Source organism: Lynx rufus, unplaced genomic scaffold (genome assembly GCF_022079265.1).
Source record: "Lynx rufus isolate CCGP_SWC_20201006 ecotype Redwood Valley unplaced genomic scaffold, mLynRuf1.p SCAF_3, whole genome shotgun sequence".
Classification (NCBI taxonomy): Eukaryota; Metazoa; Chordata; class Mammalia; order Carnivora; family Felidae; genus Lynx; species Lynx rufus.
In genome coordinates, this window is record NW_025814845.1 from 85,067,062 (window position 1) to 85,093,162 (window position 26,101).

The 26,101-nt window shown below is 36.4% G+C and overlaps 1 protein-coding gene across 2 annotated transcripts in view; it reads left to right on the top strand.

Moving 5' to 3' along the window:
* Positions 1-25,378, top strand: part of TET2 (tet methylcytosine dioxygenase 2) — a 136,031-nt gene extending 110,653 nt beyond the window's left edge. For both annotated transcript variants that reach the window (XM_047090798.1, XM_047090799.1), the window contains exons 7-11: positions 4,742-4,892; positions 7,456-7,545; positions 15,478-15,615; positions 18,257-18,611; positions 20,535-25,378. In XM_047090798.1, the coding sequence (XP_046946754.1) occupies positions 4,742-4,892; positions 7,456-7,545; positions 15,478-15,615; positions 18,257-18,611; positions 20,535-22,051 (2,251 nt within the window). In that variant the 3' untranslated portion in view covers positions 22,052-25,378. The remainder of the gene's footprint in view (positions 1-4,741; positions 4,893-7,455; positions 7,546-15,477; positions 15,616-18,256; positions 18,612-20,534) is intronic.
* The last annotated feature ends 723 nt before the right edge of the window (positions 25,379-26,101 follow it).

Genomic DNA, 26,101 nt, shown 5'->3' on the forward strand with positions numbered 1-26,101 from the left:
TCTCACAGTTCATGGGTTTGAGCCCTGCATTGGGCTCTGTACTGACATCTCAGAGCCCGGAGCCTGCTTTGGACTCTGTTTCTGTCTCTTTCTACCCCTCCCCCACTCACGATCTCTCTCTCTCTCTCTCTCTCTCTCTCTCTCTCTCTCACACACACACACACACACACACACACACACAAATAAGCATTTAAAAAAAAATTTTTTTTAATCTCAAACGACCTAACTTTACACTTTAAGGAAACTAATAAAGAACAAACTAAGCCCAAAGTTAGCAGAAGGAAGGAAATAATAAGCGTCAGAGTGGAAATAAATGAAATAGAGACTAAAAAGACAATGGAAAAGATGAATGAAACTAAGAGCTACTTTTTTGAAAATATAAACAAAATAATAAACCTTTACACTTACGAAGAAAAAGGAGGACTCAAAGAAATACAATTATAAATGAAAGAGAAGACATTTCAGGTGATACCACACAAATACAAAAGATTATAACTGAACACTATGAACAATTGTACACCCACAGGTTGGACAACCTAGAGGAAATGGCTAACTTCCTAAACACATACAACTTACCAAAACTGAATCATGAAGAAAAAGAAAATCTGAACAGACCAATTACTAGTAAGGATATTGAGTCAGTAATCAGAAACCTCACAACAAAGAAAAGTCCAGGATCAGATGGCCTCAATGGTGAATTCTACCAAACATTTGAAGATGAATTCACAGTCCTCAAACTCTTTCAGAAAGTTGAAGAAAAGGAATTATTTACAAACTCACTTTACAAGGCCAACATTACACTGATACCAAAACCAGACAGGGACACTACAAAAACAGAAAATTATCTGCCAGTATCCCTGATGAAAAGTTAAATGCAAAAACTCTCAACAGAATATTAGCAAACCAAGTCCAATAGTACATTAAAAGGATCATATACCATAATCAAGTGGGATTTACTCCAGAAATGCAAGAATGGTTCAACATACCCAATCAATTCCACATTAACAAAATTAAGGATAAAAATTGTATAATCATCTCAAGAAGCACAGAAAACATGTTTAACAAAGTTCAACATCCTTTCATAATAAAAACTGAGTATAGAAGGAAAGTACCTCAACATAATAAAGACCACATATGAGGAAACCACAGTTAACATTATACTCAGTGATGAAAAGCTGAAAGGCTTTACTCTAAGATCAGGAATAAGACGAAAAAATGCCTACTGTCACCACTTTCATTCAATAAATTATTTGAAATACTAGCCAGAACAATCTGGCAAGAAAATAAAAGGCATCCAAATAAAGGATGAAGTAAAAGTATCACTATATGTAGAGGACATGATATTACAGATAGAAAATTCTAAAGACCTCATCAAAAAAACTGTTAGAACTAATAAACAAATTCAGTAAAGTTGTAGCATACATCAATATACAAAAATCAGTTATGTTTCTATATACTAACAACGAACTAACAGAAAGAGAAATTAAGGAAACAATCACATTTACACAAGCATCAAAAAGAATAAAACACCTAGGAATAAATTTAAGCAAGGAGATGAAAATCTGTGTACTGAAAACCCCAAAAGATTGATGAAAGAAATCAAAAAAGACAAATAAATGGAAAGATAGCCTATGTTCATGGATTGGAAGAATCAATATTGTTAAAATGCCCATAGTACCCAAAACAATCTGTGGAATCAATGTATTCTCTATCAAAATTCCAATGGCATTTTTCATGGTAATTGAAAAACGAATCCTAAATTTATAGGGAATCACAAATGACCCCAAACGGTCAAAGCAGTCTTGAGAATGAAAAACAAAGCTGGAGGGGCGCCTGGGTGGCGCAGTCGGTTAGGCGTCCGACTTCAGCCAGGTCACGATCTCGCAGTCTGTGGGTTCGAGCCCCGCGTCGGGCTCTGGGCTGATGGCTCAGAGCCTGGAGCCTGTTTCCGATTCTATGTCTCCCTCTCTCTCTGCCCCTCCCCCGTTCATGCTCTGTCTCTCTCTGTCCCAAAAATAAATAAACGTTGAAAAAAAAAAAAAATTTAAAAAAAAAAAAAAAAAAGAAAAACAAAGCTGGAGCCATTATACTTTCTGATTTCAAACTATATTGCAGAGCTATATTAATTAAACAGTATGGTACTGGCATCAAAACAAACACTTTAATCAATGGAACTGAATTCAAAGCCAACAAATACATGTATGAAAATATGGTCAGTTAATTTTTTTAATGAAACCAAGACTATACAATGGGAGAAGGATCATTCTTCAATAAGCGCTATTGGGGAAAGTGGATATCACACCCAGAAGAATGAAACTGGACCTCTCCTACACTGTACACAAAAATCAACTCAAAATGGATTAAAGTTTTGAACAGAAGACCTGAAACTGTAAAACTCCCAGGGAAAAAAAAAAAACATAGGGGTAAACTTCTTGGAATTGATCTTGACAGTGGTTTTTTGCATTTAACAACAACAGCAAAGGCAACAAAAGCAAAGTAAGAGTGACTACAGCAAACCAAAAAGCTGAACAGTAGAGGAAACCATCAACAAAATGAAGAAGCAGTTTATGGAATGGGAGAAAATGTTTTCAAACCAGACACCCAGAAAGAGGTTAATATCCAAGTATGCAAAGAACCTATACAACTCAATAGCAAAAAAGCAAACCAATTAAATTGGGCAAAGGACCTGAATAGACATTTTTACCGAGAATGCGTACAAATGGCAAACAGGTACATGAAAATGTGCTCAACATCACTAATCATTGGGGAGATACAAATAAAAACTATGAGGTATCAACTGACACCTGTTGGGATGTTTATTACCAAAAAGATAAGAATGCTAGCAAGAATGTGGAGAAAAGGAATCCTTGTATACTGTTAGTGAGAGCATAAACTGGTACACTATGGAAAACAGTATGGAGATTCTTCAAAAAATTAACAATAGAACTACCACTTCTATTATGACCCAGCAACCTCCCTTCTGAGTATATATCCAAAGGAAATGAAATCATTATCTCAAAGAGTTTATGCACTTCAGTGTTCACTGCAGCATTATCTGCACTAAAAAATGTGTAGAGACAACCTAAGAGTCCACCAATGGGTGAGTGGATAAAAATGATCTGGTATGGAGAAAGAGGGAGAGGGGAAAGAAAGGAAGGGAAGGAGAGGGGCACGAAAGGAGGGAAGGAGGGGGAGGGGAGAGGAGAAGGGAGGGGAGGGAAGGAGAAAGGTATTATTCAGTCTTAAAAAAGGAGGGAATCTTGTCATTTGTAACAAGATGGATAAATCTGGAAGACATTATGCTAAGTGAAATAAGCCAAGCAGAGAAAGACAGAGACTACATGATGTTACTTCTGTGTGGAATCAAAAAGAAACAAACCAAAAAGTAGAACTCTGAAACAGAGTAGAAAAGTGGTTGTGGGGACAGGGGAAATAGGGAAAGGTTGATAAAAGGGTACAGTCTTTCAGTTATAAAATGAATCAGGTCTAAGGATCTAATGTGTAGCATGGGGACTATAGTTGATAATACTGTATTGTATAATTGGAATTTGCTAAAAGAATATAACTTAATTGTTCTTTACCAAAAAAAGGGGAGTTAAATATGTGAGGTAATAGATATATTAACTACTCAGTGGGCAAATCCTTTCACAATGCACACATACATCAAATCACTTTGTACACTTTCAATATCTTAACTATTTGTCAATTATACCTCAAAAAATCTGGAAAAAATAATTGAATAATAAATACTAATAACAATAATCATAATAGAATACTAGTTTTCCTAGTAGGTTGTTTCATCATTTTTTATTTCTTTGGTTTTTTGTTTTTGGTTTCTTTGCTGAATTTGTCTGCTTATGTTTCTTAGGATATATCTGGCTTAGGCTCTAAAGTCATAATACTGTATTTTAGCCAAAAACTGGAAAGTATTCAAATGCCTATCAATGGTAGAATGGTTAATTTGTGAAATATTTATACAATGGAAAATTGCACTCCATGAATAAACACATGAAAAAGTACAACTATATGCAATGATATGGATATCCCAAACATAATGTTGAACAAAAATAACAAGACACAAATAAGCTTATACTATCTAATTGTGTGTATGTGTGTACCTGTGTATATATAGAGTTTTACCCATTTTTATACTACATTTATAAATAAAAATAAGCATGGTATTTTCTATAAATAAAAATAAAAATACGCTATATAGTATATATATGAGTAAGCAAAAATGTGTGTGTGTGTGTGTGTATATACATATACATACATATACATACTATAGTATAAAAATATGCAAAACTGCACATACATATACATCCCCATATATATATACAGTACACTGTATACAGAATGAAATTGGCACAAATCTCTTCTGATAGAAATTATTATTACAGCTTACTGGGCATATTAGGAGATTGTGGAGTGCCAGTATATGTTTGTTTCTTACTTTGGGTGCTACTTACTTGAGTATGTTTTATTTGTGAGCATTTGCAAGCTGTAAAATTATGTGTAATTTTCTGTGTGATATGTTAAAATAAAGAGTCATTTAAATTGTGTTTCAAAATCAATTAAAATAGTTATTTTCTGATGTGGTTATGGCAGGCTTAATTAATAGAGTTAAACTTCTTTTAAAACTAATTTTTATTCATTTTTGCATGCAGACATCCAGAATACAAGATTGGTAGCCTACATAAATGTTATTGATAGCTATGAACTTGGTCCTTTGATCCCTCAGGAGAACCTGTGCCTGTCAAGGGCTGGACCCCGAGACCTGTGGTGCCTCATTTTCTTTTGGTTGTTCGTGGAGTATGTACTACAATGGATGTAAGTTTGCCAGAAGCAAGATCCCAAGAAAATTTAAGCTGCTTGGGGATGACCCAAAAGAGGTTTGTGTACTTCCTGATATATAATCTGTATTTTTCATGGAGAATTGATGAGTACAGATGAAGTAAACAGTATGACATACTCAGTTAAATTCTCATTAACATAGAGGATTTCACCTCTGAGGTAAATCAAAATTTACGCTAAATTGTAGATACACATTATAATATTTGATAAAGTTAGCATAATAACAACCATGTGATACCAAAGTAGTAAAATTTGAGCAAAATAAACTCTTAATACCTATGGTCTTCTATACTTATCTTTCATGTTAATTCTAGAGTTTTAAATAACTGTCACTTTGGTATTAAAACTAAATGTTAACATTTCATTGTTACAACTTTCATCTTTCAAACCTGAATTTAAAAAGTCATATTCATCACTGCCACGTTCAGTAAAGATCATTTCTAATCACATTTTCATACCCTGAGATTTGATAGCTTAAAGTTATCATAATGAATGCACTCAAGAAACTAAAAAATATTTAGATTTTAATATAAATGTAATTGAAATTATATATTTCTCTTGGGGTACCTAGATGGCTCAGTCGGTTAAGCATCCGACTTCAGTTCAGGTCATGATCTCACGGTTCGTGACTTCAAACGCCGCATTGTGCTCTGTGCTGACAGATCGGAGCCTGGAGCCTGTTTCGGATTCTGTGTCTCCCTCTCTCTGCCCCTCCCCTGCTCACATTCTGTGTCTCTCTCTCAAAAATTAACAGACATTAACAAAAATTTTTTTAAAGAATTTATATGTTTCTCCAATATAACTTACACATGGGTCTCAAATATAACTTTTGGGTAGCTTCTAGAGTTTGCTCATTGAATAATCCAGAAACTTCAGTATGTTTACATTTAGATATGACCAAATTTTTACTGACTCTCTGAACCTTACAATTATCTTACAAAGATTAAATGCAATTGAAATATATAGTTATACTATGCATACTATAGTATTGATATGTCCCTCTAAATGAAAACTTTGTTGCTTTATTATTTGTGACTATAATAGTAAGTGGAAATTTAATAAAGTGCAAAAATTCTTGAAATCATGATGTAATTTTCTTCACAGGATTTTATATATATTATATATATAAACGTGTGTGTGTATGTATATATAAAGTTTATTTATTTTGAGAGAGAGCGTGCACACAAGTGGGGGAGGGAGAGAGAGAGCAAATGCCATGCAGGCTCTGCACGGCCAGCAAGGAGCCAGATGTGGGGCTCAAACTCACACTGTGAAGTCATGACCTGAGCTGAAGTCGAAAGCTTAATTGACTAAGCCACCCAAGCACCCCCACAGGATTATATTTTCAATAAACTTTATTAAATGGGCTACATGTCGTCAGCCACTTTAATTTCCCACACTGGAGAGCTTTTGTTTTTAACCAATATTTTATAAAAGTTTATCACTTTCACCATATTTAATATAAAGCAAATCCTGGGGATGGATAGGAACATCCTCCCTCAGGGCGGTAGGAGAGCCTGGCTTAGAAACCTCCTCACCTTCTAAAATACAAATTAGTATATCTCTGCCAGGTAGTTACATCAACATTCTTAGAGAAATATCACTATGAAATGAGAACCTCTAAGGATGAATGGAATAACTGAGTATCATCGCCTCCCATTTTATAAGCATATTACCTGGAAAATCTGTTCTTTGTAGGGAGGAGGAGCAACTGAACATTCCTCCTTTCAAGTAAACCTTACAAAGTTCTTCAAATATACCACAATCTACTTCTGAGAGTTTTATCCATATTTGAAGCATCTAGTAATTTTTTGTTCAATGGAAAGATCTTTTCAAATTTTGAACTTTTTAATATAAGCACTTAAAAATATAAAGAGAGCCAAACAATCTTTCCAATAGTTCATCTTCCTTGGCAGCTAATTGGAGGAGTAGAGAATGTGACCTCTTTAAGACTCTATGGCTTCATACTCCTATCCTATTACTGGCATAGGCTTATATTTATAAAATGCTGAGTATCTACATACAAAGTATAAAATTAACATCATAAAAATACCAAAGAGCTAGATATTCTAATAACACATACAAAATTAGATGGTTTATACTTTTTGCTTGGAAACACATGCAAAAATAGATGATATATGGTGTATACTTTTTGCTTGGAAATTTTGTGGAATTTAAGAGACAAAACAGATGAACATAGGGGAAGGGAAGGAAAAATAAGATTAAAACAGTGAGGGAGGCAAACCATAAGAGACACTTAAAGACAGAGAACAAACTGAGGATTGCCGGAGGGGAGGTTGGTGGGGGAGGGCTGATGGGCATTAGGGAGGGCACTTGTTGGGATGAGCAATGGGTATTATATGTAAGCGACGAATCACTGGGTTCTGCTCCTGAAACCAATACTACACTGTAAGTTAACTAATTTGAATTTAAATATGTAAAAAAAGACAGTCATGTTAGGAAACCTTAGTTATTTAATAAGAAAGATACTGTATATTGTCATTTGGATCTAAGATATAGGGGGAAATTTATTACTGATAGCCTCTCTCACATATAAAAGGGATTTAGAATTTAATATGTAGAATTATTCATTTTAAACAGGAAGAGAAACTGGAGTCTCATTTACAAAACCTGTCTACTCTTATGGCACCAACATACAAGAAACTTGCACCTGATGCATATAATAATCAGGTAAGTTTATAAATAATTATGGACAATGATTAGAACAATTTATTATTGATGACTTACATACTTTCAAAGAAATATCATCAAAAAGAGCTTATTGTTGGTCTTTTAACGTGTAAAGATTGTGAATCTAACAAGCTGTTGTATCCACTAATCTTGTCTCGTATCTCTTCTGTAAGTAGACTTTGGTGATTAATTAAAATTATGTGACCCAAACCATAGGTTCTAACCACCTATTAACTTTTCACAGAAGGTCTATACATATTATGAGTGTACTACTTTGTAAGTGTACATACATGTGTCCAGATATGTCTGATTTTGCTAGATTATCTTCATTTTATTTGGCCTTGGCTCCATGAACCAAGCTGAAACACTTGTTTCCTATTTTATGAGTGTGGTCTAGGCTATACGAGTTTGGAAAGCTAGGTCATTTGTTCAGAAATGCTCATGAAGGAGGGAAAAAAAAACTGTAAAGTCTTCCCTGTTATTATGACATCAACAACAGAAGCATTAAATGGAAACCTGTTATAAACTAGATACTGTATTTAGTCACTGTGGATGTAAAGATGAGTATTGTAGGTTTTTGTCTTTAAGGAATTCCTTCCTTTAAGGAACTCCTTTAAGGCAGAGATATGTAAAATAACAATTACAGAATAATACATTAACAGCTGGGATAGAGTATGCTCATTTCTGAAGGAACAAAAAAGTTCTCCCTGAAAAAAGAGATGTAAGGTCACAAATGGCCTTGGAGACCATATAAAGATCTTTGAACTTTGAACTTTATCCTGTATGTAAGAAGGCTACCATTGGGGCGTTTTAAGTGTGTGTTGGGGACAGGAGAGTGTGAAGTGATTTAATTTAAAACAGTCACCGGACAAGCCAAATTAAGTGAAATACAACTTAGGTTAGTGTAAGATTAAATTGGAGGAGTAAGCTAGTGCAGTCACTGGACAAGAGATGTTAAGGTCCTACATTAAAGAAATGGCAGTAGTGGAAGAATAAAGGAAATAAGTATGTGAAATTTGAGGTAGAACTTGTAGAACTTACCAATTGGATTTGAGGATGAGCAGAAGAGAGAATTTGAGGAGCCACCAAATTTCTGGCTTGGACAGGTTGTTCTATTAACTAGTATTTGGAATCAGTGAGGAAAAGTAGGTTTGGGGACAAACGGGTGAAATGATAAATTTCATTTTGGGCATACTATGTTTGACATCCTTTAGTATAATTAGATGGAAAATCCTGAGAAAAATCCAGGCTAATTATGTAGATTTGGGAGTCACCAAAATGCAAGAAGTAGTCGAATTCACAAGGAGTGAATGCATGTTTTCAGAGTGGAGATTATAAAGAGAAGGGATTCTGATGGGATTCTGGAGTACACTGACATTTTAGGAGTGGAGGATTAGAAAGCAGTGAAGTAAATGCTGGGAGTAGGCACCATAGAGTAAGGGAGGTTAAAGATTTAAGGGAAAGAGAGAGACTGATAAATGGAGGAAAGCTGGAGGTGATGCAGGTATCCAGAGCAGAGTACACAGTGGCAGGGGGTACAAGGAAGTATGAAGAGCGGTACATTTGGCAAACGTTGTCATTTAATAACATTAAAGACTAATGGGATTAATTTATATAGCAGAGACACACAGGGGAGACCAATACTCATTTAATGATTTAGCTACTCTTGTTTCTATTGTGGACTTTAATACTTTCCCCAAACCTCAGCTCTTTCTTTATTTAAGTGTGAGCAAAGGAAGCAAATTTAATAACGATCTGTTTATAAACTTGTTTTATGTCACAACTCAGGCTTTTAGAAATATATATGATGTTTATGAAGATTATTTTTAATGCTGTTAATAGTAGTAGGATTAATACTGTTATTTTACAACCTTATCTACTTTGGTAAGTATCAGAGAAAAGTATATGGAATGTTTTAGTACTGTTATAAAATAATTCCAAGTGAGAAACACAATAAATCAAGCTATAAAAAGAAAATGAATTGAGTCTATGTTGCTAGATCTCAAGTTTGGCCATTTTCTGTTGAATAAAAATTTTTATAGGTGCTATTAACCTAATGGCTTTAGCTGGAAAAGGGGACAGAATAACAAAGCATTGGTGTTCTTTTTACTCCTTTGATTCTTACTATAGATGGTGTCATACACACCTGATTTTCTAAGCATTTATATTCCACCCTACTGTATTATGTTTGGAGCATTTTATGCATTTCCTGAACTTAGAGTATCCGAAATATGAAGGTACCCCAAATTTTAGTTATAACAAGAAGATTACATATAATTCTTTAGATGTGTTTCAGTATTTATATATCGATACATGTGTAGATGTACTAATAAATGGGCAGAAAGTTTCAGTTAAGCAAGATGAATGAGCTCTAGAGATCTGCTTTGCAATGTGTACCTATTGCCAACAATAATGGACACTTAAAATTTTGTTGGAAAGGTAGATCTCATGTTATGTATTCTTACCACAAAATAAAATTTACATATATACATACATTCATATATAAAAAATAGTTGTATATATAAATTAAATCAATCATGGTTAAAGATAGATAAGGTATTTTTTATATTGCCTAGTATGTACTATTGGGTAATATTCATCCGTATGTCTTAATATTGTTTAAAGATGAAAAAAAACAGCCATGTGGTCTTTCCACACAGCACATGGGAAGACCTTTTGAGGTTATGGATGCTATCAAAGCCTACCATTTGATTTTTGTCTCTTCCCCAACTGGATATATTGTACTTATTTCTCATATCTAAATGCTCTTCCTTTGCTTTGTTCCTTGATTTTATAAAGTCTTATTGTTGAAGTTAAGCTTCACATCAGAGAAAAATGTAAGAAAAAAAAAAAACCCTTGTCAACCCAGAAATCTATACCCAGGAAAAACTTCAAAAGTAAAGGCAAGGGAGTGCCTAGATGGCTCAGTCGGTTAAACGTCCGACTTTGGCTCAGGTCATGATATCACGGTTCTTGAGTTCAAGCCCAGTGTTGGGCTCTGTGCTGACAGCTCAGAGCCTGGAGCCTGCTTTGGATTCTGTTCTCTCTCTTTCTCTTTCTCTGCCCCTCCCCCTCCCTCATTCTATCTCTCTCTCTGAAAAATAAACATTAAAAAAAAAAAGTAAAGGCAAAACAAATTTTTTTTCAAACATACAAATGCTGAAATAATTTACCATCAGCAGACTAACACTTTAAAAATATTAAAGGAAGCCTGCCAGTAAAAGAAAATGATACCAGATAGAAGTCTGTATTGACAAAAAGGAAAGAAAAACATCATAAATAGTAGCTATGTAAATAAAAAAACTTTTTCCTTATTTCAAAAGAAATTTAAAGATAATTTGCTATTAAAAATATATATGAACAATGTGCCTTAAACTTTATAACATGTAGAAGTAACACAGAGGCTGGGGAATTGAAAGTGTACTGTTGTAAGGGTCTTATGTTATATGTAGAGTAGTATAGTATTTCTTGAATGTAGAGTGTAAGAAGATAAAGAATATATCGTAAACCTTAAGGGAAGCGGCCATTTAAAAAAAAAAAAATCTAGCAGTAAAAAAATCTACCAGCTAATCTACCAGTAAAAAGGAAAAAAATAGAATCAATCCAAAATGTATTTAAAAGGATTATGGAACCAAATTAAAGATAAGACAAATATAAAGCAAATAGAAAATTGGTATATTTAATCCCAACCATATCAAAAATCATATTAAATGTGAATGGCTTTTAACATTCCCAGTTAAAAAGGCAGAGTTTGTGATACTAAATAATCACATTGATATTGAACAATTATAATATTGAAAAAAAAACAGGAACCAAGAAATATGCTAATATCAATGTAAGGAAAGCTGGAATGATCATATTAATAACAAAGATTTCATAGCAAAGAATATTATAAACTATAAAAAGATCATTTAATAATAAAAAAGGGGGCAGTTCATCAAGAAAACATGATAATCCTAACTAGGTACAGAGCTTCAGATTTTATTAACCAAACTGATAGAACTATAAAAAGAAATGAATCTACAATTACAGTCAGAGATTTCAGTACATCTCTCTCAATAACTGTTAGAACAAATACAAAATCACTACGGAGACAGAAGACTTAAACAGCACTTTTAACCAACTTGACCTTATTGACATGTATAGAATTCCTCACCCAACAGAATTAACATTATTTTCAAGTGTACAGGAAGTTTTATCATGATAGATTGTATAGTGAGTCATAAAGCAAGTATGAATATATTATAAAGCCTCAAAATATGTTCTCTGGCCACAATGAAGTTAAATGAAAAATCTGTACCGGTATTTCCACAAAATTTCTAAGTATCTGGAAACTGAGAAACATATTCCTAAATAACCTAGGAGCCAAAGAATAATTCACAGGGAAATTAGAAAGTATTTCAAACTGAATAAAAATGAAGACTTGGGGGTGCCTGGGTGACTCAGTCAGTTAAGCATCTGACTCTTGATTTCAGCTCAGGTCATGATATCATGGTTCATGAAATCAAGTCCCATGTTGGGCTCTGCACTGACAGCCATGAGCCTGCTTGAGATTGTCTCTCTCTGCCCCTCCTTCAGTCATGCATGTGCACACATGCACTCTGTCTCTCAAACATTTAAAAACAAAAAGAATGGGGGCGCCTGGGTGGCGCAGTCGGTTAAGCGTCCGACTTCAGCCAGGTCACGATCTCGCGGTCCGCGAGTTCGAGCCCCGTGTCAGGCTCTGGGCTGATGGCTCAGAGCCTGGAGCCTGTTTCCGATTCTGTGTCTCCCTCTCTCTCTGCCCCTCCCCCGTTCATGCTCTGTCTCTCTCTGTCCCAAAAATAAATAAAAACGTTGAAAAAAAAATTTTTTTAAACAAAAAGAATATGAAGACATGACCTTGAAATTTGTGGAATGAAGCTATAAAGCCTTGCTTCAAGAGACATTTATAGCATTGAATACTTATTAGAAAAATATAGGGGCACCTGGGGGGCTCAGTTGGTTAAGCATCCAACCCTTGGTTTCAGCTCAGGTCATATCTCACATTCCACAAGATTGAGCCTGGCATTATGCTCTCCTCTGTCAGCACAGAGCCTGCTTGGGTTTGTCTCTCTTCCTCTCTCTCTCTCTCTCTCTCTGGCCCTCTCCTCGTGGGTGCTCTCTCTCTCAAAAATAAACAAACTTTGGGACACCTGGATGGCTCAGTTGGTTAAGCATCCAACATTGGCTCAGGTCATGATCTCATGGTTCATGAGTTCAAGCCCCATGTTGGGCTCTGTGCTGACAGCTCAGTACCTAGAGCCTGCTTCAGAACCTGTGTCTCCTTCTCTCTCTGTCCCTCCCACTTACACTCTCTCTCTCTCAAAGATAAACATTAAAAAAATAATAAGTAAAATAAAAATAAATAAACTTCAGAAAATATATATAAAGTCTCAAATTAATGATCTAGGTGGCTTCTCTAAGAAACTTGGAAAAGGACAGCAATATGAGCCCTAAAAGACAGAAGGAAGGAAAAACTAAAGAACATAAATCAATGAAATGGAATACAGAAAATAAGAGCATAAATCAGTGAAACCAAAAGCTAGTACTTTGAATCAATTCAATCAAGAAAAAAAAGAGAAGGTACAAAAGGCCAATATCAAGAATTAGAGATGAGACATCACTATAGATACTACAGACATTAAAGGAATAATATTATTAAAATTTTATGCCAATAAATTCAACAACTTAGATGAAATGAGAAAAGTACTTAAACGCAAATTACCAAAGATGACTAAAGAAAAAAATAAATACCATAAGTCATCCTATATTTATTAAAGATATTGAATTTTTAGTTGAAAGCTTTTCCAAAAATTCCAGGCCCAGATAATTTCCCTTTCAAATCTGACTCATATTTTAAGGAAGAAATAGTAACAATTCAGTGGAAACTCTTCTAGAAAATAGAAAAGGAATAAACTTCCCAACTCATTTTACAAAGCTGGAAATATCCTGATACTAGAACTAGACAAAGGCAGTAAAAGAAAAAGAAGACTATAGTCCAATATTCTTAATAAATATTGATATGAAAATTCTTCACAAAATTTTAGTCAATTAGACAACAGTGTGCAAAAAGGATATATCATGACCAAATGGAGTTTATTTCAGTAATGTTTTGTTTAACATTCAAAAATCAATCATGATTGATTGACTAAGTGGCTCAGTCAGTTAAGTGTCTGACTTCGGCTCAGGTCATGATCTCACAGTCTATGAGTTCCAGCCCTGCGTCAGACTCCATGCTGACAACTCAGAGCCTGGAGCCTGCTTCAGATTCTGTGTCTCCCATTCTCTCTCTGCCCCTCCCCCACTCTGTCTCTGTCTCTGTCAAAAGTAAACATTAAAAATTTTTTAATCAGTGTGATTCACCACATTAGCCAACATAATGGGGTAAATATGATTATCTCAATAGATAGAGGAAAAAGCACTTAGCAATATTTAGTATCCATAGAAGGGAACTTTCTCAGCCTCATAAGGTGCATAATTGAAAAACCTAAAGCTAACTTCATATTTAATAGTGAAAGACTGAAAGCTTTACCCCTAAGATTAGAAACAAGACAAGGACATCCATTTTTACCACTTTTATTTAATATCTAACTGGAAGTTTTAGGGAAATAGGCAAGAAAAAGAAATAAGGAGTGTACAGATTGAATAGAAATAAAATTGTCCTTATAATGTAGACACTTGTCTACATAAAAAGTTCCAAAGACCCAAAAACTTCTAATAAATTGTTCAGCAAAGTTGCAAAAATAAATCAACTGTATTTCTATATACTAGTAATAACTAAAAATTGTAGTCAAAACCAATAGCAATTAAATAACATCAAAAATATGAAATTCTTAGACATAAGAATTTGTCATTTGACAAAACATGTAAGACCCGTGCACTGAAAACTATAATACATTGCTGAGAGAAATTATAAAAGACCCCAAATGGAAAGGTCTACTATGTTTATGGATCACAGGACTAATATTTTTAAGATGTCAGTTTTCCCCAAGTCATTCAATGGACTTAGTATATGACCTATCAAAATGTTACCAAGTGTTTTGAAGGAATTGACAGGGTGTTTGTAAATATATAGAAAGACAAATGCAAAGGATCTGGAATAGGCAAACAATTTTCAAAAAGAAGATCAGAATTTGGAGAGTTATAATCCATGATTTCAAGATTCACTAAAAATCTATATTTACTAGTAATCAAGACAGTGATGTCGGCATATATACACATACATACCCACTACACTATTATATACCGAACAATCAGAATAGAAAGTCCAGAAATAGGTCCAGCATGTACAATCAGTTGATTTTCAAAAAAAGACAATTTAGTGGCAAAGGATAATTTTTTTTGCAGTAGTGTTTGAACAGTTGGATAGCCATATGGAAGAAAACTAACCTTGAACTCTTAATCTTATGCCATATATAAAAATTAACTCAAAACAGATCCATTTATATAAAATTCTAGAAAATGTAAACTAATCTGTAGTTACAGAAAGCAGATCAGTAGTTTCCTGGGAACAAAGGAAGAGACATGAATTAAAAGGGGAAGGAAGAAACTTTTGGGAGTAACGGATAGGTACATTATTTTGGTTGTGGCAATGGTTTCACATATACTCATGTCAAAACTAATCAAATAGTACACTTTAAATATATACTGTTTAATGTATGTCAGTTATACTTCAACACTGTAAAATAAAAACTTTACCATGTCAAAACGTTTGGTCTGTTTTCTGTCATTCCATTGTATTTCTGGATATAATATATGCAACTTTTTTTTTTAATTCTGAATAACCTAAATACTAAAAAATCTTTCTGATCTGCTCAGTGCACAGGTCTTATACTTTTTTCTCAAATGTATGCCTAAGAATTTCAAATGCCTAAGTAGTTCCCCATTCACACACATGCTTCTGTTTTTCAGATTGAATATGAACACAGAGCACCAGAATGCCGACTGGGTCTGAAGGAAGGCCGTCCATTCTCAGGGGTCACTGCATGTTTGGACTTCTGTGCTCATGCCCATAGAGACTTACACAACATGCAGAATGGCAGTACATTGGTAAGTGGGGCACAGAACAGTTAGCACAGCCTGTTGAAGAGTGGAAGGCTGGAAGTTATCCTGTGATTAGAGTAATATGTTCTCTGCAGATGTCATTGCACAAGTGTTTTCATGAATGAATTGCTGTTGCAAAGGTGCCCTCGTTTGACATATCTAGTACTCTTATAACAGGTTGTCACATGAGTGGAAAACAGTTGATAAGCACATGAAAATCATGGAAACGCTTGGTACAGAACTAAACCAGTGATTGCATTGCCAACTACCATTAGCTGCCAAAAGTTCCTTCAAAATTCAATGTCAGGCATCTGGTAGGTTGTAATCAGTAAAGTGAAAAAGCCATATACAAGCCAAGGCACCAATCTACCTTGCAGAAAGAAGTACAAATGAAAAATGCATCATCCATGGCACAGCAACACTATAGAAGATTCAAAGTACAAAAGAGCCCATTATTACTACATATTACAGTAGATGGACTGGATCAGGCCGTATAATCAGAGGTTATGCTAAATGGAGAAAATGGACATGGTATTAGCGTAGAACAGGGTTCCATACTGACAGAGTCCACAGTGTGGCCTTGCATGTTGAGGCATAAACCAGGGTGAAAATAAGGAATGAAAAATTCAAGTGAAGAAACTATAAAGTAATCTACCTAGTGAGTCATCAACATGGATATATGTGTAGTTGAGGAAGATGACCAGTGAGACTTAAATGAAAAATAGAATACATGGGGCACCTGGGGGGCTCAGTTGGTTAAATGTCTGACTCTTGATTTTGGTTCAGTCATGATCTCACAGTTCGTGAGTTGGAGCCCCATGTCAGTCTCTGTGCTGACAGCATAGAAGAGCCTGCTTGGGATTCTCTCTCTCTCTCTCTCTCTCTCTCTCTCTCTCTCTCTGTCTCTCCTTCTCTCTCTCTCTCTCAAAAATAAATAAACATTAAAAAAATAGAATACAGAAACTAAAATTGTAGTCTAGGGTAGAGAAGAATTCAGTGGCAAGCAATGGTGGAAGTAATTCACAGAACCTGGTATGAAGTTTTTGTTGAAAAGCAGAAAAAGTATCAGATTAATAGTCTAAAACAGAAGTCAGAATTTTTTTTTTAATAATAAAAAATCTAAAATCTTCACTAATTGTGTATTGAACACATGCTCACTATTAGGAGGCTAGGCTAGATTCTGGAGGGAAAAAAAAACGCTACGGTAGATCCTAAAGATAACCATGTTTCACTCTAGCAAGGGAATGAAGAGTAGGCAGGGATGAGAAAAAGGCTTTGCGTTAAGAATTTGCCTCTGGGGGCACCTGGGTGGCGCAGTCGGTTAAGCGTCCGACTTCAGCCAGGTCACGATCTCGCGGTCCGTGAGTTCGAGCCCCGCGTCGGGCTCTGGGCTGATGGCTCAGAGCCTGGAGCCTGCTTCCGATTCTGTGTCTCCCTCTCTCTCTGCCCCTCCCCCGTTCATGCTCTGTCTCTCTCTGTCCCAAAAATAAATAAACGTTGAAAGAAAAAAAAAAATTAAAAAAAAAAAAAAAAAAAAGAATTTGCCTCTGATAGGTCACAGTTTCCATCAGGTGCAAAGGAAAGCAGCACTAGGTAAGAACTAATAACGTGGGAAAAGGTAGTAAGTGATCAGAGACATGGATTTGGAAGACTTTGATGTATAGGAAGTGAAAACTCATTTTAGTGCCACCTCATATTAAACTTCTCTATCGGGGCGCCTGGGTGGCGCAGTCGGTTAAGCGTCCGACTTCAGCCAGGTCACGATCTCACGGTCCGTGAGTTCGAGCCCCGCGTCAGGCTCTGGGCTGATGGCTCGGAGCCTGGAGCCTGTTTCCGATTCTGTGTCTCCCTCTCTCTCTGCCCCTCCCCCGCTCATGATCTGTCTCTCTCTGTCCCAAAAATAAATAAATGTTGAAAAAAAAAAAGTTTAAACAAATAAACTTCTCTATCAAGGTAAGTCTGTTATGATCACATTCCTTTCAAGAGTATCTTCTAGTGATTTTATATTGTCTCGGACTTTAAATAATCATGGTCACATTTTTTTCTGCATTAGTCAAAAACACTAAATACTAAAATCTGGTATTTTAAAACCAACAGACAATCTTTCATCAAAACCAATATGACTGTGGCTAACAAAAGAGGAAAAGTATCATTAAATTATCAAAGCAAGAGAAGTAGTTTTTTCCCCCTTTCTTGGAATAGACCCTTGTATGTTGTGATATCCTACAAAAGAAATAAGAGAGAAGAGAAACAGTAAGTTAGGTTTAACAAGTACAGAGGAGACAAGAAGGTAGAAGCAGTGTTAAGTTACACATTGCCTATATCAACCAAATCTTCCATTTCACATATTTATATTTCTCTTTGGTCTCTTGTGAAAGGAAAGGAAAAAAAAAAGTCAACATGAACTTGTCTATCTCCCTGTACCATTTTGATGCAATCATCCTTAATAACAGACAGATGTGATTTTTTGGTAATATGCATGTCACTGACCTGGCCCAGTAGACCACCACCACAAATGTAAATGCTGAGAGGGAGACAGACAGACAGACAGACACACACACACACACACACACACACACACACACACACACACACACAGTTTCTTTTAGACTGAAACTGAGGCAGTACTGTGTTATCTCCCTACCAGGTATGCACCCTCACTAGAGAAGACAATCGAGAAATTGGAGGGAAACCTGAGGACGAGCAGCTCCATGTTCTGCCTCTCTACAAAGTCTCTGATGTGGATGAGTTTGGGAGTGTAGAAGCTCAGGAGGAGAAAAAACAAAGTGGTGCCATTCAGGTGCTGAGTTCTTTTCGGCGGAAAGTCAGGATGTTAGCAGAGCCTGTCAAGACATGCCGACAGAGGAAACTAGAAGCCAAGAAAGCTGCAGCTGAAAAGCTTTCCTCTCTGGAGAACAGCACAAATAAGAACGAAAAGGAAAAGTCAGCTTCATCTCGTACAAAACAGACTGAAAACGCAAGCCAGGCTAAACAGTTGGCAGGTAAATGTCATATGAAGCATTGTAGATATGTTATACGAAACTTAGGTTAAAAATGAAGAGTTAATTTTGGATGATTATATTTGATCATGGTATCAGTTTTGTACTAGAATTGTCTCTGAAGTCCCAAGGGCCAGGTTTTGCTCTTGGACATGGTAATAAGATACTGCACCCTCAACCCCAGCTTGATGGAAAAGTCTGGATTTTATTCTATAATAAATGGCAAAGTTTTATATGACAGGTAGGTAACATGGTGAAATTCACGTTAATCTAGCAGGGGCAGGGAGGCCAAATTAGAAGCAGAGAAGCTATGAGTTTGGAGACAGATGCAATAAACCAAGAGTAAAGTAATAAAAGCTTGAGTCTGGATGATAGCAATGAAGATTTAGCAAAAATGATGGTAGCGAATGCTTCCAAAATGATTATCAATACATTGGTGACAAAACATTAGAATGAAGAAGAAAAATTTAAGATTGAGGTCAACATTTTAAGCCTAGATAACTAAGACAGTACTGTTTGTTGAAATAAGAAGTTTGGAAATAGGAGTTATCAGGGAGGGGTAGCCATATTAAGTCTGAGTTAAGGAGGGGAATCCACACGTAGTTATCTTATAAAAGCTTTCACCTATGCAAACAGATCACATCTCTAGCAGTAGCAATAGAGCATTATTTATCAGTACTAAGTTGATATTTTCTTTTCAAAGCCCCTTGGTTATATCTTCAGTTATTTGCTATAAAAAGCCATAAATGTAATGTCCACGTCTCATTTCACAGATGGTTAACCTGACCATTAACAAAAGAAGAATGTTTATCTTTTAAGTTTAGCCTACCAGTTTGCTGAGAGCCAACCATGTTTGCTTCACAAAGTCAAAGTTCCCTACTATTTCATTTCAAAACTTAAAGAAACTAAGTAATTTAGAATAATGTGCTAAAGGGATGCTTAATAAATATATGTTGGTTGACTTATACTAAGAGCAGTAAATCCTATTCACTCATTAATCTCTCCTGTAAGTTAACCATAACGTATCATCATATCATTGGGGTAGAACTTTTCCTCCTGTCTTTTCTAACTGATTTCTGTAATAATCATTTCAATTCTCAAGACTGCCCTTACAGCTCCATTTATTTGTTCACTTCTCATATGTAGATTTTTAAGTGAGGTCATAAAATAGAAGTATGAAAATTTTATTTACAAAGCTGAAAATTTCTTTAAAGTTTTATTGACAACTGTGTAAGTAGGGTTTGCCAATTATAGAAGATATGTTTTGGGTGTTTAAGTGAATGTCATTCCTTTTCTCGTAGCATTGATGAATCTTCAATAACAAATTTTATGCAACTTCCAACTATTTCACAAATTGTTACTGCATGCCCCAGGCATTGGAGGAATAAAGTAAAAGGGACATGGTCCCTTCCTTCAAGGAACTGCTTTGTGCTAGGAGGAGGAGAGGGCTAAAAATGATCAATTACAGTATATTACAAAACATTGCTCTGACTTATGTTTTCAGTGGGTATTGTACATGCACTAGCAGATGAGGTCATACAAGACTTCCTTGAGGAAGGGATACCTGTCTCAAGGAAGGGCAGGGAGATGGGGTGGAGGGAGAAGGGTGCTTCAGGTAGGGTGTGGCATGGTCAGATACACAGAACCTCCAGAAAACATGATGCTCTGTCAAATATCTTTTGGATGTTTATTACATTTTTCTTCACTTACTAAATTGTACTGTTCTGGAGATCTATTTTATCTAATGCTTTAGACAAAAAAAAATGATGCCAGACAGTGATCAGAGCACTGACTTTGCTCTTGTCCTTATTTGATGGGTATTGCATAATCTTAGTGGTGGTTCTCACATACAGCTAAGCATCCTCACTAGCTTCTGTGAAATAATAATTGAACACGTTTGTGTGCTCTCTCATATCCTGTCCACAGAACTTTTGCGACTTTCAGGACCAGTCATGCATCAGTCCCAGCAGCCCCCACCCCCGCAACTGCCGAAGCAACCTCCACAGCCACAGAAGCAGCCCCCGCAGCAGCAGCAGCCGCAGCAGCCGCAGCAGCCTCAGCCGCCGCCGCCGCCGCCGCTGCCCCAGCATAACCCCATGACAAATAACCCTCAATCAGAGTCTGTCAGCTCTTACTCTTCCTCTGGATCTACCAGTGTGTACATGAGACGGCCCAATCCAGTTATCCAGGCTTATCCGAGCTCTTCACACACTTCAGAGATTTATGGAGGTGCCAGCCCTATGAACCTCTATTCCACCTCATCCCAAGCTGCAGGTTCATATTTGAATTCTTCTAATCCCATGAATCCCTACCCTGGGCTTTTGAATCAGAGTAACCAATATCCATCCTATCAATGTAATGGAAATGTATCAGTGGACAACTGCTCCCCATATCTGGGTTCCTATTCTCCTCAGTCTCAGTCCATGGATCTATATAGGTATCCAAACCAAGACCCTCTCTCTAAGCTCAGTCTACCACCCATTCATACACTCTACCAGCCAAGGTTTGGAAATAGCCAGAGTTTTACTTCTAAGTACTTAGGTTATGGAAACCAAAATATGCAAGGAGATGCCTTCAGCAGTTGTACTCTTAAAACAAATGTACACCATGTAGGGACATTTCCTCCTTACTCCACTCACGAGATGGATGGCCACTTCATGGGAGCCGCCTCTAGATTACCACCCAATTTGAGCAATCCAAACATAGACTATAAGAATGGCGAACATCACCCATCTTCTCACATAATCCATAACTACGGGGCAGCTCCAGGCATGTTCAACAGCTCTCTCCATGCCCTGCATCTCCAAAACAAGGAGAATGACATGCTTTCCCACACAGCTAATGGGTTATCTAAGATGCTTCCAGGTCTTAACCATGATAGAACTGCTCCTGTCCAAGAAGGCTTACACAAATTACATGATGCTGGCAGTCAGGAAAAGCAGCCCCCTGCCGCCGAGGACAATGATGAAGTCTGGTCAGACAGTGAGCAGAGCTTTCTAGATCCTGACATCGGGGGAGTGGCTGTGGCTCCAACTCATGGGTCAATTCTCATCGAGTGTGCCAAACGCGAGCTTCATGCCACAACCCCTTTAAAGAATCCCAATAGGAATCACCCCACCAGGATCTCCCTTGTCTTTTATCAGCATAAGAGCATGAATGAGCCAAAACATGGCTTGGCGCTCTGGGAAGCCAAAATGGCTGAAAAAGCCCGAGAGAAAGAGGAAGAGTGTGAGAAGTATGGCCCAGACTATGTGCCTCAGAAAACCCATGGCAAAAAAGTGAAACGGGAGCCCGCTGAGCCACATGAACCTTCCGAGCCCACTTACCTGCGCTTCATCAAATCCCTTGCCGAAAGGACCATGTCCGTGACCACAGACTCCACAGTAACTACATCTCCATATGCCTTCACTCGGGTCACAGGGCCTTACAACAGATACATATGATGTCTCCCCTCATGGTGGGTACCTCATTTGAAAAGACCACAACCAACCTGTCCGTAGTATAGTTCTCATGACGTGGGCAGTGGGGAAATAACACAGGATTCATGACAAATGTGGTGGGAAGAACCTCAGCTCACCAGCAAAACAAGAGATCATCTTACCATAGCACTTAATTTCCCCCGACTCCTAAGTGGTCACAGATGGCATCTAGGCAAAAGACCAAAGCATTCTATGCAAAAAGAAGGTGGGGAGGAAAGTGTTCCACAATTTACATTTTTAAACACTGGTTCTATTATTGGACGAGAGGATATGTAAATGTGATTTTTCCCCCTTACAACTCTACACATCTGTGACCACTTTTAATAATACCGAGTTTGCATAGTCATGGAACACAAATCAAACAAGTACTGTAGTATTACAGTGGCAGGAATTTTAAAATACCATCTGGTGCTGAATATACAATGTACTGAAATACTGGAATTATGGCTTTTTAACATGCAGTTTTTACTGTAATCTTAATATTAACTTTTATTTATCAAAATAGCTACAGGAAGCATAAATGAATAGACAGCAAAACACTGAATTTGGATGTTTTAAGAAATGGTGCTAAGAAAATGGTGTCTTTAACATTTGAAAATTTAATGCCTTTATATCATCAAGATTCTATCAGTGTACTCCAATGCCCTTGAATAACAGGGGTACCTTTTCATTCAAATTTTTATCATAATTACCTATTCTTACATGAGGTTTTGGTTTTTTTGGGGTTTTTTTTGTTTTTTTTTTTTTTTTTAATGTGGACATTTAAAGGCTTCTGGATTTTGCTCATCCAGTAAAGTCCTTGTAGGACAATAAACGTATATATGTACATATATATATACACACATATGTATATGTGCACACACATGTATATGTATAAATATTTTAAATGGTGTTTTAGAAGCACTTTGTCTACCTAAGCTTTGACAACTTGAACAATGCTAAGGTACTGAGATGTTTAAAAAAAAAAAAAAAGTTTACTTTCATTTTAGAATTCAAAGTTGATTCTTTTTAAGGAAATAAGGAAAGCTTTTAAACTATTTTTGCTTTTAGCCATGCATCTGCTGATGAGCAATGTGTCCATTTTTAATATAGCCAGTTAAATCCACAATGGGGCTTACTGGATTCAAGGGAATAACTTTAGTCCACGTTTTCTGGTGCTCATCTCACATGCTATACTGTAAAACAGTTTTATACAAAATTGTATGACAAGTTCATTGCTCAAATACGTAGTTTTAAGAATTTTCTATTAACTGCAGGTTAACAATGACATGCTACAGACTTAACAAAGCTAGTTCACTTAAGCTGATGCTATTTTATGGATCTGTGTGCTCTTCAGCAAACCCAATGGCAGTCTGCTTTTGTGTTGGTAATTGTACATTGTGATGTTGTCATTTCTTAGCTTAAGTGTCCTCTTTTCCAGGAAGATTGAGCAGACTGATGCCTGCATAAGAATAATAAACAGGGTTAGTTCCATGTGAATCTGTTAATTAAAAAGAAAAAAAAAACAGGCAGCTGGTTTGCTGTGGTGGTTATAAATCATTAATTTGTATAAAGAAGTGAAAGAGATGTATAGTAAGTAAATTAAATTGTAAACAAAACTTTTTTAACGCAATGCTTTAGTATTTTAGTACTGTAAAAAAAATTAAATATATACATATATATGTGTATATATATATATATATGGATTTGAAGCAGAATTCACATCATGATGGTGCTACTCAGCCTGCTACAAATATATCATAATGTGAGCTAAGAATTCATTAAAGGTTTGGGTGATGTTCCTACTTGTCATATACCTCAACACTAGTTTGGCAATAGGATATTGAACTGAGAATGAAAGCTTATAGCATCATGTACCATCATTTTTTTCCAAGTCTTTTTATTATTATTATTATTAAAAAAGCATATCTTTTTTCAATACTTGATTTCTTAGCAAGTATAACTTGAACTTCATCCTTTTTGTTCTAAAAATTCAGGGATATTTCAGCTCATGTTCTCCTTATGCCAACATGTCACCTGTGTTTATGTAAAATTGTTGTAGGTTAATAAATATATTCTTTTTCAGGGATTTAACCCTTTTATTTTGAATCCCTCCTATTTTACTTGTATATGTCCTGATGTAACTAAAACTAATTTTGTAAATCTGTTGGCTCTTTTTATTGTAAAGAAAAGCATTTTAAAAGTTTGGGGAATCTTTTGACTGTCTCAAGCAGGAAAAAAAAAAAAATTACACGAAAATAGAATGCACTGAGTTGATAAAGGGAAACTTGTAAGGCAGGAGTTTGGCAAGTGGCTGTTGGCTAGAGTCAGCACTCTAGATAAAATGTTTCGATCCTGGAGTCGAGTCCAGGCCCATGGGGACATCCCCCACAGAGGCAGAACACGTAGGGGTATGGTGTGCAATTGATCAATTACATTTTTGTCTAAGTACATTTGTGTTTACTAACATTTCAAATAAATTCGTAATCAAACAAGGCCTTTGAGTTTTACTGGTCAAGTCTTTGTAACGGGATTTTTGTCTATGAAAAACAATTTCCCATTTTTGGCTGTGACGAATTGACAAACATTTCAAAAATGTTTGCTTTGCATATATGTCAAACCACACGATTTTAATATTTTGCGTATGTCATACATCTAACCCCAAATATTTGATTACTACGTGCACATCTGTTGGTTTTGAGTCAGCCATCCTATATGAATGTTTGGTTTCCGTACCATCCACTGTCATTTGTCAAACTGCTGGCCAACAAGAGAACAAGAAGTGTAGCTTGGGGTTTGGCGAGAGGTAAGGAGGGAGGAGGAGAGGAAACCGAGTGGCATATTGTAAATAACAGATCTATAATTGTAAATATCCAACCTGCCTCAGTTAGAATGAATGGAAGCAGATCTCCAATTTGCTTATATAGGAATATCAGGTTAACTATATAGCCATACTTGAAAATGCTTCTGAGTGGTGTCAACTTTACTTGAATGAACTTTTCATCTTGACTGACGCACAGTGGTGTATGTACAGTTCACTTGTAAAGCTAGTGGTTAACTTGTGTAGGAAACTTTTGCAGTTTGACACTAAGGTAATGAACTCTGTGTGCATTTTTCTATGCTTTTTTTAAGACTTAGTTTCATTTCATTTTCATGTTTGGTTTGTCTATAAAACCTGAGGATGGTTATAAATACTGTAAGTATTGTAATGTTATGGATGCAGGTTATTTGAAAGCGTTTATTATTATATCATTCCTGATAACGCTATGTGAGTGTTTTTAATAAAATTTATATTTATTTAATGCACTCTAATTATTGTCTTGTTGAAGTTTCTGTTTACCACCCAAACTACCACTACTTCAATGAGGCAAAGGGAATGAAAAGAAATTGCTTTTTAAAGATACTTCTTAGATGGTTGTTAAACGGCACCTAAAATAATATCTAGATCGTTAGAGCCAAATGATTTCTGTAGTGGAATAGCCTAGATACTCAACCTTTTTCCAGCCTTAGCTTGCTCACTTTGTGTGTATAACCAGTATTAGGTTTGGAGCAATAGCACTTCGGCTGACCTTAAACGGACAGCCTTCGGCTGACCACAAACGGCGTGTGTGGCTTGTGAGGGCTCCTCAGCGACACAGGTACCTGGGGCTAAGCTCACATGGCTTAGGTCTAAGGCTGGCCCTGTTCTCAGACTCAGTTTCCTCTTCACATCCACTCTTCTCAAGGAAAAGTCCTCTTCCCACCTATCCAAAGGCAGGCAGTGTTAGGAAGAGGAGAGGCCGGCGGCGGGGGGGTGGGGGTGGGGGCGGGAGTAACATCTTTTCTTTCCACAGTGTGAGGGGACAGTGCTTGCTGCCTGAAGATGCTGGCTCACCCAGTGGTCACTGGGCTCACCGCTAAGGGCTTGGGGAGCTTTCCCCTGCCCTCCTCCGTCTGAGAGCACACTCTCTGGTTGCTAGAGTTCACAACAGATGCTTAGAAGAGAATTAACTGTGATTAGAGATTGTGTTACCAGTGCTCCTCAGTTTCAAAGAA